Consider the following 14529-nt stretch of genomic DNA (forward strand, 5'->3'; position numbering starts at 1 on the left):
TAAATATTTAAAAGATGTCTGTTATTGCTTATCTTGAAGAAATAAGTATTTATATTCAGAAAAAACATATAAGAATTTATTTATTTCGGTTATATAAATTTGATAAAGCAAAGCTTTGCTCCCATGGTTCAAGACTTTAAGCTGTGAACTCTACCAGGAATGACAGGCTCCAAACAGCTACATTTATTTTTTAACCCATGCGCTGCTTTACCCCTGCTTTAGGCTAAATCCTTGCAAGAGCAGCTGTTACAAAACATAACATTGGCCAGATTAATGCTAATCTGGGAGCTGAAGTTGAAAACTGGAATGTGTGATATTGAGTATGTAGATTTGGTGCCACCAGTGAACGGCTTGCTTGGGCTTAAGCCCAGGGTAGTTTTTTCAAAAAAAAATAATAGTTATATAAATTATGTAATTTATGTGTTACGTCAATCCAAACCCACTATCAACTAGGTCCAGCCCATCAATATAATCAACTAAATATAGAAAATAAAATAGAGAATGCTACCTAGTATAGTGTGCTGAGTATATTTCTTTTAGATCCTGCACATTAAGTCTTCCTGACCTCATAAACATACCAGTAGATATATTTTTGTTCGTTATTGACTTATCAAGCCCACCTCAATCCAAATTCCTGGTTCCCTGCCCGTGTCTAACATATTCCGCGTATCCTGTAAAGAAGATAACAAAATGAGGCCTATAACAGACATCATATCAAAATTCAACTTCCACAAGCACATGTTCATCTGGACAATAATGTGTATTATAAAAGTTCCCTACAAAATTTAAAAGTATATAGCTGTTTTTTGAAAATTTGTTTAGTGTACTAAGATTTGAATTCTAAATCTGTCCCTCAATAAACATAAGCAACTCACAGAACTCTACAATCACAGATTTGATTAAAGGAAAAGGGAGTACCTATCAATGCAGATTTCACATATATAATTCATTGAAATCAGCTATTATCTTCCTTCCTATCATTCCAAAAGACCATCTAGTTAGTTGCACATGTATTAGCAGATAATCTATGAGAAGATGACAACTCAAACTCCAGATCTTCCTACGCAGAGCACACTGATGAGTCACCCCAGCTGCATGTTCTTGTAGTGACACGTGTTATGCTGGGATCATACTTATCTTCTCGGATGAAATGCATGCAGATAACATGTGTGTCATATAAACATAGTTGTGCTTAGAATGAAGCAATAAGCTTAGAATTAAACGTGTAATCCATAGTTGTGCTTTAGTCTTCGGAATCAAGATGTTAACTAGCTGTTAATCCAACACTTGATTTTATGTAAACGCATATCACTGAAGAACATCAGAACTCAAGTTCATTATGTTTATTATCATTATAAACATACACTTTTGGATTGATAAACTCGGTACATAAAGCATCAGAACTTCCCTGAAACTTGGGTTTCTTTTCTTGTCCGTGTCATAGCTATTGTCCTTAATTTCCCTTGTGAACTGGTCTCAATGTTTCTAAAGTTTCCGCTTTCGATTGAGACCGGATCCATTTTCCTGGAATGGATAGTAATTATCCTTCACAAGGGAGTAGGACACATCAGGAACACACACTAAATCGAATTCTGAGTCCAACAGTTGAGATCTGAGCTCTGGAACCTCCCAGGCTTGGCTTAGTTCCTCTGTCCAGGCCCTAATCAAGCTATCGTTTTCATCTACTGCTGATGAGCTATCTATAGTACCCTGACTTAAAATCTCGTTACCAGGGTGATGAGTCTGATCAGCTATCCAGGCCTCAACTATGTTATCGTCAGCATCCAGATTAGCATCAACTCTCCAGGATGGAACTAAGTCCTCATCAGGATCCACATCAATGTCATGTATGCTGAATATTGGTGTGCAACAATCCCCGGGCTTGTCATTGACATTACTTTTACTGAAGCCTGTGTTTCCGAAGACATCAGTGAGTTCCCGCTCGTTGATACCTTCTGATGCACAGGCTTCAGCAGAAGCCAGCCCGTTAGTCGCGATATTTCTAACCGGCTGGACATGTTCAACAGGACACGCCTTTTGCACCATTTTACCAGACGTTTGTTTTTCAGCACATTTTTTCACTGATGAGGATGTGACTGGACTCTGTTTGATTGGCTCGATCTCGGCTTTTACTCCAGGAACTAGAAAGCGCTGGTGAGCTGAGACATGGATGTTCAAGGAGTGGACGGCGAGATCACAGTGTGAACAGAGCAGAGCTCGATCTTCTCGGCAAAAGAAGAAAGCCACTGCCTCCTGTACAATCAGGATGAGGTCTTTAATACAACTAGGAAAGGCTAGATGTTCAATCTGTTTTTATTTTGGGAATTAAAAATGAAACAGTTTTTGTTTCTTATTTACTTTTTTATTTACTGTTTAGCTAAGTAATTAGTCACGGATCACCTGAGACAGTAAGACTAGCTAGTTCCAGAATAGAATTTAATACAAAAATTACTTGAATTTTATGTTAATCATTTCAATCAGTCTCATCTAACTTATTACTTATTAATGCTAACCTAAACAATTTACCTGACAAATATCACACTTTGGCAATGATGCAGTTTCCACAAGAGCAACTCTGTGATGCCTGGAAGCCAACTTGTTAGCTGTGTGAACATTCTTGTCACAAGCATAACAAAGTGGTGCTTCATCTCCACAACACCAAACAGTTGCCTCCCCTGTTTCACATACCGCACACAAAATTTTCATAGCTAAGTAGCTTAAGTAGTTCTAGAGAGGTGTGATAAAGATAAGGAAAAACTCCTGAAAAGATAGGATTAAGGTAGGGTTAAAGGAGGTAAGTATATGTTGGTGTTTGAATACGATGAAGCAGATGTCATGTAAGTAGTTTTAGAGAGGTGTGCTAAAGAGACGAAAAGAACTCCTTGACATGTAGAATTTATGGAGGTAAGTGTATGTTAGTGTTTGAGTATGATGAGTTAGATGTTATATTGTTATGTAAGTAGCTTTAGAGGTGTGATAATGAGTAGAAAGAGCTCTGGAGGTAAATATATACTGGTGTCTGAATATGATGAAGAAGATGTAGGTGAATATATACCGGTGTCTAAATGTGATGAAGAAGATGTATCCTGGTGTCTGAATATGATGAAGAAGATGGAGGTGAATATATACTGGTGTCTGAATGTGATGAAGAAGATGTCAAGTTCTGTGAAAGGAAACACGTTGGTATTAATACAGTTAGTATTTATAAAAGAAGAGGTGTTAAGTCTTTCTGGTAGGAAAGATGAGATGAAAATTAGGTTTTTTGTGGAAGAAGATATATCAGTGATATAGGTGTGTATATTTACACGGTGAGAAAGTTGAGGTGAAAGTCAGGTTTTTGAAAGAAGATAACTAGATGATAGGTGTTTAGCGTTTATAGTGACTGAGGTCTGATATAAAAATTTGTGAAAATAGATACATGTGAGTGAGATGAGATGTGATATATAATGTCATTAAATAGTGTTATTAGTAAATCTAATCACAAAAGTTTTACAAATTTAATTGGTTTTGTTTTTTACATATATTTTAATAAAATAATGTCATATAAATTATAATACAAAAAATGGATTCTATAATCATTTGTTTAGCTTAAAAAATAACTCAGTGTAAATCATGTATTTATATTTTAGTGAATATATTAGAAATTATATCATATATGTAACATTATGCAACTACTATTATATTGATTGATGGGTAAAAATATTCTGAAATTCTAAGAGATAGCAAAACGAGTAATGGCTTCAATTAATTAAGTTTAGAATATGACTAGATCCAGTTTTTATTATCGTTTGTTTCAATTAATTTGATAAATAATTAATGATTACAAAAATATGAATAGATAAACACGGGTTCCTTACTAGTGCTGCGTTCCTTACCGGTGCTGTGTGGTGTCTCTGAAACTATTTTGTCATTACTTTGGATTCCTTCACTGGGTGGTTTTATTTTTTCAAGTATAATTTTTCATCTGAGATGTAACTGGACTCCAAAGAGACAACTTTATCATCTTGGCTACGATGCATAGTATATTAAAATGCCAAATTTACTGTGATTTTTTTGGAATAAAATTTAATACAAAAATTACTTGTAATCTATGTTAATCATTTCAATCAGTCTCATCTAACTTATTACCTATTTATGCTAACTTAAACAATTTACCTGACAAATATCACACTTTGGCAATGATGTAGTTTCCACAAGAGCAACTCTGTGATGCCTGGAAGCCAACTTGTTAGCTGTGTGAACATTCTTGTCACAAGCATAACAAAGTGGTGCTTCATCTCCACAACACCAAACAGTAGCCTCCCTCGTTTCACATACCACACACAAAATTTTCATAGCTAAAGGCAAACCCAACAGTGGCCTAAAGGTCCAAATTTGGACCAGTTTCGGTCTAAATCCTCTCAACAGTGGCCTAAATCTTGGTCCAAATTTAGACCGGTGAACAGTACTGGCCTAAATTTAGGCCGGCACTATTCCGGCCTAAATCTTTTTAATAATATAATAATAACTTTTTATCTTTTGTATATTTAGTTAATTAAATGACTGTATGTTAATATAATTATTAAATATTTATAAATTAAATTTAATATATTTTACTTAAATAATTATATATATATTAATTATGAAATATAATGAAATTAAATACTCTTAAAATAATTCAAACTAACAACACATTAAAATGCTTGAAAATTTAAAAATAAAAAAGCTAATATTGCATTTCGAGATGCATTAATTGAGCATTTGTGGGAACAATATATTAATTCGGAGTAGTATTGAATCTTTGTAAATTTTATTTTAGTTAATTAAATAAAATGTTAAATTTTCTTTTATTTTCTTTGTTTATATGTAATGTTTTTCTAATTTAATAAATTTGTTGAGTTTAATATTAATATGAAATCTTATATTATTGTTAAAAGATTAGAATAATAATATAAAATTGTTAGAAGAATAAAATATTAATATATGAATTTGGACCAAAATTTAGGCCAAACTGTTGGAATGGAAAGATGGTTCGGTCCAAATTTGGATCAAGATTTAGGCCAAAAACTGGTTCCACTGTTGGAGATGGCCTAAGTAGCTTAAGTAGTTCTAGGGAGGTGTGATAAAGATAAGGAAGAACTCCTGAAAAGATAGAATTAAAGTAGGATTAAAGGAGGTAAGTATATGTTGGTGTTTGAATACGATGAAGCAGATGTCATGAAAGTAGTTTTAGAGAGGTGTGATAAAGAGACGAAAAGAACTCCTTGATATGTAGAATTGGCGGAGGTAAGTATATGTTAGTGTTTGAGTATGATGAATTAGATGTTATGTAAGTAGCTTTAGAGGTGTGATAATGAGAAGAAAGAGTTCTGGAGGTAAATATATACTGGTGTCTGAATATGATGAAGAAGATGGAGGTAAATATATACTGGTGTCTGAATATGATGAAGAAGATGTTAAGTTCTGTGAAAGGAAACACGTTGGTATTTATAGAGTTAGTATTTACAACAGGGAGGTGTTAAGTCTTTCCGGTAAGAAAGATGAGATGAAAATTAGGTTTTGTGGAAAGAGATAGATCAGTGTTTATATTTACACGGTGAGAAAGTTGAGGTGAAAGTTAGGTTTGATGAAGAAGATGGAGGTAAACATATACTGGTGTCTGAATATGATGAATAAGATGTTAAGTTCTGTGAAAGGAAACACGTTGGTATTTATAGAGTTAGTATTTACAACAGGGAGGTGTTAAGTCTTTCCGGTAAGAAAGATGAGATGAAAATTAGGTTTTGTGGAAGGAGATAGATCAGTGTTTATATTTACACGGTGAGAAAGTTGAGGTGAAAGTTAGGTTTTTGAAGAAGATGACCGATGAGAGGTGTTTAGCGTTTACACGATGACTGAGGTATGATATAAAAATTTATGAGAATAGATACATGTGAGTGAGATGAGATGTGATTAACAGTGTTATTAGTAAATCTAATCACAAAAGTTTTACAAATTTAAGTGGTATTGTTTTTTTTACATATATTTTGATAAAATAATGTCATCTATACTATACTATAATAAGCCAATATGGGTATAATTTGTAGTCCAAGGTTTTAGTTATATTTTTTGGTTTGGTACTCTCCTTTTGGTACTATAAGTCTACAAATGTGGAGTCTATTAATATTATATTGTTAAACAGTTTCAAATACTAAAAACACTCATAACAATCCATTATCATATAATATTTTATTAAAAAAATTATAATAATGATATAAATATACAATTTTGAATATCTTGTTTTAACAAAACCTTCATATAACTATTTTTAACTTTAACGTGTTCTATTTCAATATAAACACGAACCATTACATAACATTATTAGAGTTTGTCCATTTTTAAATAATCGGGAGAAAATATAGTCAATTGAATAATATAATTTAATTAAAATTCAATCCATTAATACTAAAATACTAATAAAATGATATTAAAAATTAAATTTTAAATAATAAATTACGAACTATATACCCGCCCGTGCTTCGCACGGGTTAAAGGCTAGTATAAATTATAATACAAAAAATGGATTCTATAATCATTTGTTTAGCTTAAAAAATAACTCAGTGTAAATCATGTATTTATATTTTAGTGAATATATTAGAAATTATATCATATACAGTATGTAATATTATGCAACTACCATCATATTGATGGGTAAAAATATTCTGAGATTCTAACAAATAGCAATACGAGTAATAGATTCCATTAATTAAGTTTAGAATATGACTAGATCCACTTTTTATTATCGTTTGTTTCATTAATTTGATAAATAAAATATTTTATTATCCACAATAATATGAATATATAAACACGGACGTTCCTTACTAGAGTGTTGCGTTCCTTACTGGTCTTGTGTTGTGAGCCGTGAGGTGTCTCTGAAACTATTTTGTCATTACTTTGGATTCCTTCACTGTGTGGTTTTATTTATTTTTGGTATAATTTTCCATTTGAGATGTAACTGGACTCAAACAAGACAACTTTATCGTCTTGGCCACGATGCAGAATATGTTAAAATGCAAAATTCACTGTGATTTTTTGGATTTGCCCTCTGGGTATAAATAAAAAATTCGTGATCCTCATCTTAGCAGCCTGAGCGTGAAACGAAGAGTCAGCTAGACAACATTCTTAAACCGGCATAAAATTTTTGCAAATAAGTGTCACATACGAGCATGCCAGGTTTGTATACTTACTTTCCTGCGAGTTCGAAACTTTTTCGTATATATATATATATTTTACAAAATAAATATGTAAAAGACGTCTAGTACTTCTTATCTTGCAGGAATAAGTGCTTACATTTAGGAAATAAAAATATTTTATATGGATTTTGGGACGGAGGAAGAATATTTGAAGACGCTTATTTTTGAAATGAGCCAATAAGCTTAAAATTAAAGGTGTGATCTATAGTTGCTTTTAATCTTCTGTGCTTAATGCGGGATCAAGTTGTTAAGTAGCTGTCTGTTAATGCGGCGCTTGATTTATGTAAACTCAATTCAGTGAAGAACATCAGATTCAAGTTCATTGTGTTTATTATCATTATAAACATACACTTCTGGAATAATGAAATCGGTACATAAAGCATCAAAACTTCCCTAAGACTTGGCTTTTTCCCTGTGCCTCCTCATAGCTATTGTCCTTTCTCTTGTGAACCGGTCTCAGTGTTTCTAAAGTTTCCGCTTTCGATTGAGACCGGATCCATTTTCCTGCGATGGATAGTAATTCACATCAGGAACACACACTAAATCGAATTCTGAGTCCAACATTGGAGATGACTCTGGAACCTCCCAGGCTTGACTTGGATCTGTCCAGGCTCTAATTAAGCTATCATTTTCATCCACTGCTGATGAGCTATCTATATTACCCTGACTTAAGTTCTCGTTACCAGGGTGATGAGTCTGATGACTCTGATCAGCTATCCAGGCCTGAACCACGTTATCGTCAGCATCCAGATTAACATCAACTCTCCAGGATGGAACTAAGTTCTCATCAGGATCGACTTCAATGTCATCTATGCTGAAAATTGGTGTGCAACAATCCCCTTGCTTGTCATCAACATCACTTTTACTGAAGCCTGTGTTTCCGAAGATATCAGTGAGTTCCCGCTCTGGGATACCTTCGGATACACAGGCTTCAGCAGAAGCCAGCCCACCAGGACATGCCTTTTGCACCATTTTACTAGACTTTTGTTTTTTACCACATTTTTGCACTGATGAGGAAGTGACTGGACTCTGTTTGATTGGCGCGAGCTCGGCTTTCACTCCAGGAACTAGAAAACGCTGGTGAGCTGAGACATGGACGTTCAAGGAGTGGACGGCGAGATCACATTGTGAACAGAGCAAAGCTCGATCTTCTCGGCAAAAGAAGAAAGCAACTGCCTCCTGTAAAATCAAGATTTGGTCTTTAATACAATTAGGAAAGGCTAGATCGTTCGATCTGTTTTCATTTTGGGAATTAAAAAATGAAACAGTTTTTGTTTCTTATTTACTGTTTTTATTTACTGTTTAGCTAAGTAATTAGTCACAGATTACACTGTTACTAGTATTTTAAGTTAATAAGTGTTGAAAGGAATGAGTATAGTGATAATCATGTGCAGGAGTTTCAATCAGTACTCCAAATTCAGCTAACAGTTTTACTTATTTATACTAACCTACACAATTTACCTGACAAACATCACACTTGGGCACTGATGCAGTTTCCACAAGAGCAACTTTGTGATGTCTGGAAGCCAACTTATTAGCTGTGTGAACATTCTGATCACAACCATAACAAAGAGGAGCTTCATCTCCGCAACACCAAACTGTGGCCTCCCTCACTTCACATACCACGCACAAAATTTTCATAGCTAAGTTGTTTCAGAGAGGTGTGTTTAAAGTTACAATTTATAGTTGTGTAGCTACAGAGAGGTGTGATAAAGAGAAGGAAAAACTCCTGACAGGTAGAATTTATAGATAAGTAGCTTTAGAGAGGTGTGATAAAGAGAAGGAAAAACTATTGACAGGTAGGATTCACAGTTAAGTAGCTTTAGAGAGGTGTGATAAAGAGATGGAGATAACTCCTTGACAGGTAGAATTTATGAAGGTAATTATATGCTAGTGTTTAGATACAGTGAAGAAGATGTGATGAAAGTTACGTTGTGGGAAGGAAATAGGTTGGTATTTATAGTTGATGTTTATGGAGTGAGAGATGTTTTTATGGAGTGAGAGATGTTTTAGCGTCTATAGGTAAGAAAGATGAAATGAAAGTTAGATTTTGTGGAAGGAGATACACCAGTATAATAGGTGTTTAGATTTACACGATGAAAAGATAAGACCAGAGTTAGGTTTTGTAGAAGATGTGGAGAGGTGTTTAGGGTTTACAAGATGAGTAAGATGTAATATATAATTTTATAAAAATGAATACATATATGAGATAGATGAGATGTTATATATATAATATTATCAAAATGGATCGCAAAAAAATTATAACTTCAAGTGGTATACATTTTCTATTTCTAATAAAATAATGTCATATAAATTACAATACAAAAAATCGATTCAATAATCATTTGTTAGCTTTAAAAACAACTCAATGTAAATCATGTATTTATATTTTAGTGAGTGTATTAGAAGTTATATATATACGTTAATAACATTCTGCAATTATGATCATATTGATCGATAAAAATATTTTGAAATTTTAACAGATAGCAATACGAGTAATAGATTTATTATTTAAGTTATATGACGAGCTCTAGATTTTATTATCGTTTGTTTCATTAATTTGATAAATAATTTATATTTACAATAATATTACCAAATAAATACGGACATTAATTAGTCGTGTTGTGTTCCTTACTAGCTAGTGTTGTGTGGGGTCTCTGGAACATATTTTGTCATTACTTAGGGTTCCTTCACCTTGTGGTTTTATTTCTTTTAGTATAATTTTTCATCCAAGAACTGGACTCTGAAGAAGACAATCTTATCGTCTTGGGCCTCTTGGCTACGATGCATAATATATTAAACTGCAAAATTCACTGTGATTTTTCGGATTTGCACTCTGGCCTCTGGGTGTATATAAATAAAATCGCGATCCTCATCTTCGCAGCCTTAGGGTGAAACGAAGAGTCAGCGAGACAGCATTCCTCGAAGCTGCCCGTTTTGCAACCGCCATAAAAAAAAATTCAAAATCAGTGTCACATACAAGCATGCTAGTTTGGTATACTTACCTTGAAGTAATAAATATTTATATTCAGGAAAAAGGTTAAATTTATGAATTTATCTTAACAAAAAAAAAATAATAAGCCAAACATGCCAAAAAAGGATTAATCCCAATAATTATCCAAGTGAATTTTATATATCTTAGAGTAAGATTTTTCGGGATGTTTTCCAGAGTTCCATGATCCAAGTTCTGACAGTACAATAACTTCAGAAAATGTTATATATCAAAATTTTTAGATGTTTTCTAAATTTCCATGATTCAGGTTGTATCATAGGATCACTTTCCGGAGTTGGGGTAGGGAGGATCACTTTCCGGAGTTGGGGTAGGGGGCATTACAATAACTTCAAAGTTCGGACAAATCTACGTATTAAGATATACTATACTGTGTTTGTCCCACATTGACAGATGAGAATCTGGTGAGAGAGTTGATGAGTTCTGATTTACATTTACAGATGCTCCTTCATCGATTTCCTTCGCCTTCCACAATGTGCTTATTCGAGCCTTCAGTTCACCATCTTTAGCTCTTTCCGACGGCTAGTCAGTTTCATCCCCCTGTTTAACATATTCCACATATCCTGTAAAGAAGATAATAGAATGAGGCCTATAACAGGCATCATATTAAAATTCAACTTCCACAAGTAAAGATTCATCTAGACATGTATTACCTTTCATTTCTCTGCACAATGTATACAATAAACATATGCAACTCACAGTCACATGTATGTACAGTTACATAGACTAAACTACATAGAACTATACAATTACAAATTTGATTAAAAAAAGAGAAAGTACTTCATCAAAAAAAAAAAAAAAAAGAGGGAGTACCTGCACAGACGAGTTTAGTCTTGCTACAGCAGTAACATGTGGTGAGGCAAAATAATGTTCAAGTTGGGGACTGATCATTTTACCAAGTGGTGAGGCAAAAAGACTTTTAAAGTTGGGGCCTGGGAAGATAATTCAACTGTATCCTGATGTTCGATTGTATAGACTGTATGAGCACCGTCAACGTAGATAAGCCCTTCTTTACAAAACCATGTTGTATGCAAGGACTGATCATATTTCACTGTTCCATGCATTAAGCTGGAGTCTGCTGCTTTAGGAAGAATTGGTTCCCTGACTATATACTGAAGATCCTTGGATAGAATGGGCATAGAGAATCCACCTGCCGAGTGTATTGCAGCTGTTGACCCCGCAGCAGTAGAGATTCTGAGACCACTTGATCGACAGTTTACCAATGAAGAACAGGATGAGCCATCTTTAATAATTCTGCCAAGCGTAAGGGTAGTTGTAATGTAAATTTCAGAGAACATGTAAGCTTGTTTGTATACAAGAGAAAAATCCATCTCTCGTTTTATTACATCTACTAAACGAAAAGTTAAAACTCACTTGAATGAGAATCTGGATACTGCTGCAGGACATGGATGCGCAACTAAAATATCATTTAGAGCATACGTTGGAAGCATCTCAGAGTTTATCCGAATTGACATTCTTGACAATTCAGAAGGACCAGACCGATTCTCAAGAATGTCATCCAATACCTAGAGGATATTAAAAAATCAATTATGTATAAAGAAGTAGGCTAAGAATTTAAAAAGCGAAATAAGCTAGCTAAATCTTAATATTAATAAGAGGGTAAAACTAGACAAATAAGCATATTGAACTCACCTAATTAAGATGCTACTTAGAAGAGTCACTTTTCTGAACTCGACACAACTAAGCTTTATTTTTAGAACACAAACCAAAAAAATAAATAAAAGAAGCCTAATACCAAACTTGTTAGGACCTACTTGTTCGAAGTTTTTGACAGTTGCTGCACAAAGGTACCCAGTGCTTCTTGTAGCATCAAACTCATTACTACATTCTTCCACCTACATCATTTTATAATGTCAAACACATTATTCTCCTTATACCAAAATTATTACAGTCGCAACAAAAGCAATAAACATAACCTCTTTGACTTGTGTGGGATCAGAATTTACTCCAAGAACAGGAACCGAATCATCAATAAAGTGGCTTGCTTGCAAAAGTGTGCCATCACCACCAACAGTAATAACTAGGTCCACATCACGAATTGGTTGTGATAGATCACTTCGAAAAACAGGCTTCCAGTCAACATACTTTTTCCGCAAAATATTCTGACAAAAGTTTATAGCTTCTTTATGAACCATCCGCCTGTCTTCCAGATAACTTAACACCTACAGTGAGTTTAACAGTAACACATTCACTTCAGAAAACAATACTCCCTCCGTCCCCCTGAGTAGTATACATTGGGGGACGGGGACGCGGCACGGACTTTAATGCTCCTGTAAAGTATAGTTGTGTAATTTATTTTTAAAATTTTCTTTTTCTGAATTAAAGTTTGGATGTTATATTTTTATTCAGAAAAAGAAAATCTCAAAAATAAGTTACGGAACTATATTTTATAAGAGCATTGAAATGCGTGTCGAACAGTTGAAAAGAAACGTATACAATTAAATGGGACAGAGGGAGTACCAGTTTATCAAGAATCAAGATAACTGTCAGAAATATGTAGCTGATAGACGCATACCAAAATGCTAATTTCGCAATTTATAGTTTATAACAATGAGAACTCTCGATCAAGCATTAAGGGGGTGCACGGTTGGGATTCTTAAAAAAAATCATACTTAAAATCCAAGTGTATTCAATTCGGATTTTAAAAAATATATTAGAATCTTGAGGTATTGAACCTGGAATTCTGGATTATAAATGCACTACTCATAACTAACAGAAAGAAAGAAAAAAGGAAACCCAAAAATGTTTTCAGTCAGGCATTTCGTCAAACAGGTAATTCACATCCCAATATTTGAAACATATATACTCGAGATACCTCAGTTCATAAATGTACCAACACGTTGTGTATCCAATTACTCACAACAATCATGTAACTAAACAATGGACATTATTGATCAGTCATATAATATAACAATATGGAATAAACTTTTTTTCAGTAAGGCATTTGATCAAACATTTGATGTACACTGCATTGCAGTTAAAATTGAACTGAAAGAAAGGAGCTTTTGAATTACCTTAGAAGAAGGGCTGTTTTTAATGGCGGCAGAGAGAGCAGATTTATTATTTGTGGGGGCTAGAAAGACGTCAAAGGGCTTCAGCAGCAGCAGAAGACGCCTCCTCGCCATCACCAAACCTTTCTTTTCCTCCTGCTAACTTGCCACCAGTTTACCACTATGCTCCTTTTCAATAAATAATTATTTAGTTTTAAAAATTTTATTTTGGAGATCGATTGTTATAAATTACAGAAAATTCACATAATTACGTTAATAAATATTATGTTAATAAAATTGTTAATTTCAGTGTAAATTGAAGTCGAAAAAAATTGAAAAAATGAAACTAAAAAATATTATTTTGACAAAATTATTTAATATATGAGAAATTCCACTTTTGCGTGAATGGCGGTCAAATTTTCTCTGCAACGGCGTTTAATATATGAAAATACATTTTTCTTGGATAATATAGTGAAAACATTTTTTTTTCCTAATGTAAAACAGGGCAACAGTTGTCAGTTTATGAGTAAAAAGACTCACTGGGCCGAGACTGGGAGGGATAATATAGTGGAAACTTTATCCAAAGACCTTTAATTTTGCAGGCCCAATTTATCCCGTGGGCTGGACCTGTTATTGGTCAATTCGGTCTGATTATTCCAGATCAAGGTTTAATCACCGAGTATGGGCTTCTTTTCTGGAATGGGATAACTTTACAAAAATAATACTTTGTCCAACTGTGTAACACACGATATATAAGATAATGAACATTTCCAAACCCCAAATGAAATCTAAATTTAACTTCAAATCAAAAGAATCTTTAAAAAAAATCAAATCATAAGGAATATGTTTCTTAAAATGTTTTCGTGATATGACGACCTGATTCTTAAAAAAATTTGAGGACACGTCTTACTTTTTAAGAATAAGATAATAATTATACAGCCTATTTCTGAAATACAAAATGGAATCCACTAGAATTAATTTTTGTACCGACAAAGGAATATATTTCTAAAAATATTTTTATAACTTTGTAAAAAATGAAAATTATATATGAAATGAACTCCGCTGCATACCAAACAAACAGTAAATATCAGAAGGAGACGACAATCCGGATGGTCTAGAGTTGTCGACAGACATGATATTTGACATGATAATTGATACATATGCCTCCACTCAACCACATATTGTAGCCCTGTCCAGATCTTTGTGACCAAGTGTTTATTTTGACAACCTAATTTATCGAATTTCTGTATATGATTTTCTTTTCTCTGGGGGACTCGGTTGGCAATCTGATAAGGTA

General features: G+C 33.6%; 3 protein-coding genes across 6 annotated transcripts; all 3 read right to left on the minus strand.

The window, feature by feature from the left end:
* Positions 1 to 1451: 1451 nt before the first annotated feature.
* LOC135152971 (B-box zinc finger protein 20-like) lies at positions 1452 to 4335 on the minus strand. 2 transcript variants are annotated; one of them, XM_064094439.1, is made up of 2 exons: positions 4156 to 4335; positions 1452 to 2253 (listed from the first exon to the last, which is right to left on the minus strand). In XM_064094439.1, the coding sequence occupies exons 1-2, from the start codon at positions 4333 to 4335 to the stop codon at positions 1486 to 1488; spliced, it is 948 nt and encodes a 315-aa protein (XP_063950509.1). In that variant the 3' UTR covers positions 1452 to 1485. The 2 variants fall into 2 exon arrangements, with proteins under 2 accessions (XP_063950509.1, XP_063950508.1); XM_064094438.1 differs by lacking the exon at positions 4156 to 4335 and adding an exon at positions 2527 to 2913.
* Positions 4336 to 7567: 3232 nt separating this feature from the next.
* Positions 7568 to 9117, minus strand: LOC135153030 (B-box zinc finger protein 20-like). The gene is made up of 2 exons (XM_064094662.1): positions 8673 to 9117; positions 7568 to 8390 (listed from the first exon to the last, which is right to left on the minus strand). The coding sequence occupies exons 1-2, from the start codon at positions 8850 to 8852 to the stop codon at positions 7677 to 7679; spliced, it is 894 nt and encodes a 297-aa protein (XP_063950732.1). The 5' UTR covers positions 8853 to 9117; the 3' UTR covers positions 7568 to 7676.
* Positions 9118 to 10382: 1265 nt separating this feature from the next.
* LOC108223964 (NADH kinase) lies at positions 10383 to 13611 on the minus strand. Of its 3 annotated transcripts, XM_064094671.1 has the most exons (7): positions 13257 to 13611; positions 12159 to 12404; positions 11997 to 12077; positions 11596 to 11747; positions 11035 to 11475; positions 10875 to 10885; positions 10383 to 10761 (listed from the first exon to the last, which is right to left on the minus strand). In XM_064094671.1, the coding sequence occupies exons 1-5, from the start codon at positions 13365 to 13367 to the stop codon at positions 11109 to 11111; spliced, it is 957 nt and encodes a 318-aa protein (XP_063950741.1). In that variant the 5' UTR covers positions 13368 to 13611; the 3' UTR covers positions 10383 to 10761; positions 10875 to 10885; positions 11035 to 11108. The 3 variants fall into 3 exon arrangements, with proteins under 3 accessions (XP_063950741.1, XP_017253939.1, XP_017253938.1); XM_017398450.2 differs by lacking the exon at positions 10875 to 10885 and having other exon boundaries at positions 13257 to 13610; XM_017398449.2 differs by lacking the exon at positions 10875 to 10885 and having other exon boundaries at positions 10383 to 10784; positions 13257 to 13600.
* Between the last annotated feature and the right edge of the window lie 918 nt (positions 13612 to 14529).

The sequence above is a fragment of the Daucus carota genome, chromosome 5 (genome assembly GCF_001625215.2).
Source record: "Daucus carota subsp. sativus chromosome 5, DH1 v3.0, whole genome shotgun sequence".
Taxonomy (NCBI): Eukaryota; Viridiplantae; Streptophyta; class Magnoliopsida; order Apiales; family Apiaceae; genus Daucus; species Daucus carota.

Coding starts and splice junctions, on each gene's coding strand:
- LOC108223964 (XM_064094671.1), bottom strand. CDS start 13,367: ATGGCGAGGAGGCGTCTTCTGCTGCTGCTGAAGCCCTTTGACGTCTTT. Junction 12,405..13,256: donor AAAACAGCCCTTCTTCTAAG/GTAATTCAAAAG, acceptor AACTCACTGTAG/GTGTTAAGTTATCTGGAAGA. Junction 11,748..11,996: donor CTGTCAAAAACTTCGAACAA/GTAGGTCCTAAC, acceptor AATATCCTCTAG/GTATTGGATGACATTCTTGA.
- LOC135153030 (XM_064094662.1), bottom strand. CDS start 8,852: ATGAAAATTTTGTGCGTGGTATGTGAAGTGAGGGAGGCCACAGTTTGG. Junction 8,391..8,672: donor CCAAGTGTGATGTTTGTCAG/GTAAATTGTGTA, acceptor TTGATTTTACAG/GAGGCAGTTGCTTTCTTCTT.
- LOC135152971 (XM_064094439.1), bottom strand. CDS start 4,335: ATGAAAATTTTGTGTGTGGTATGTGAAACGAGGGAGGCTACTGTTTGG. Junction 2,254..4,155: donor CAAAGTGTGATATTTGTCAG/GTAAATTGTTTA, acceptor CTGATTGTACAG/GAGGCAGTGGCTTTCTTCTT.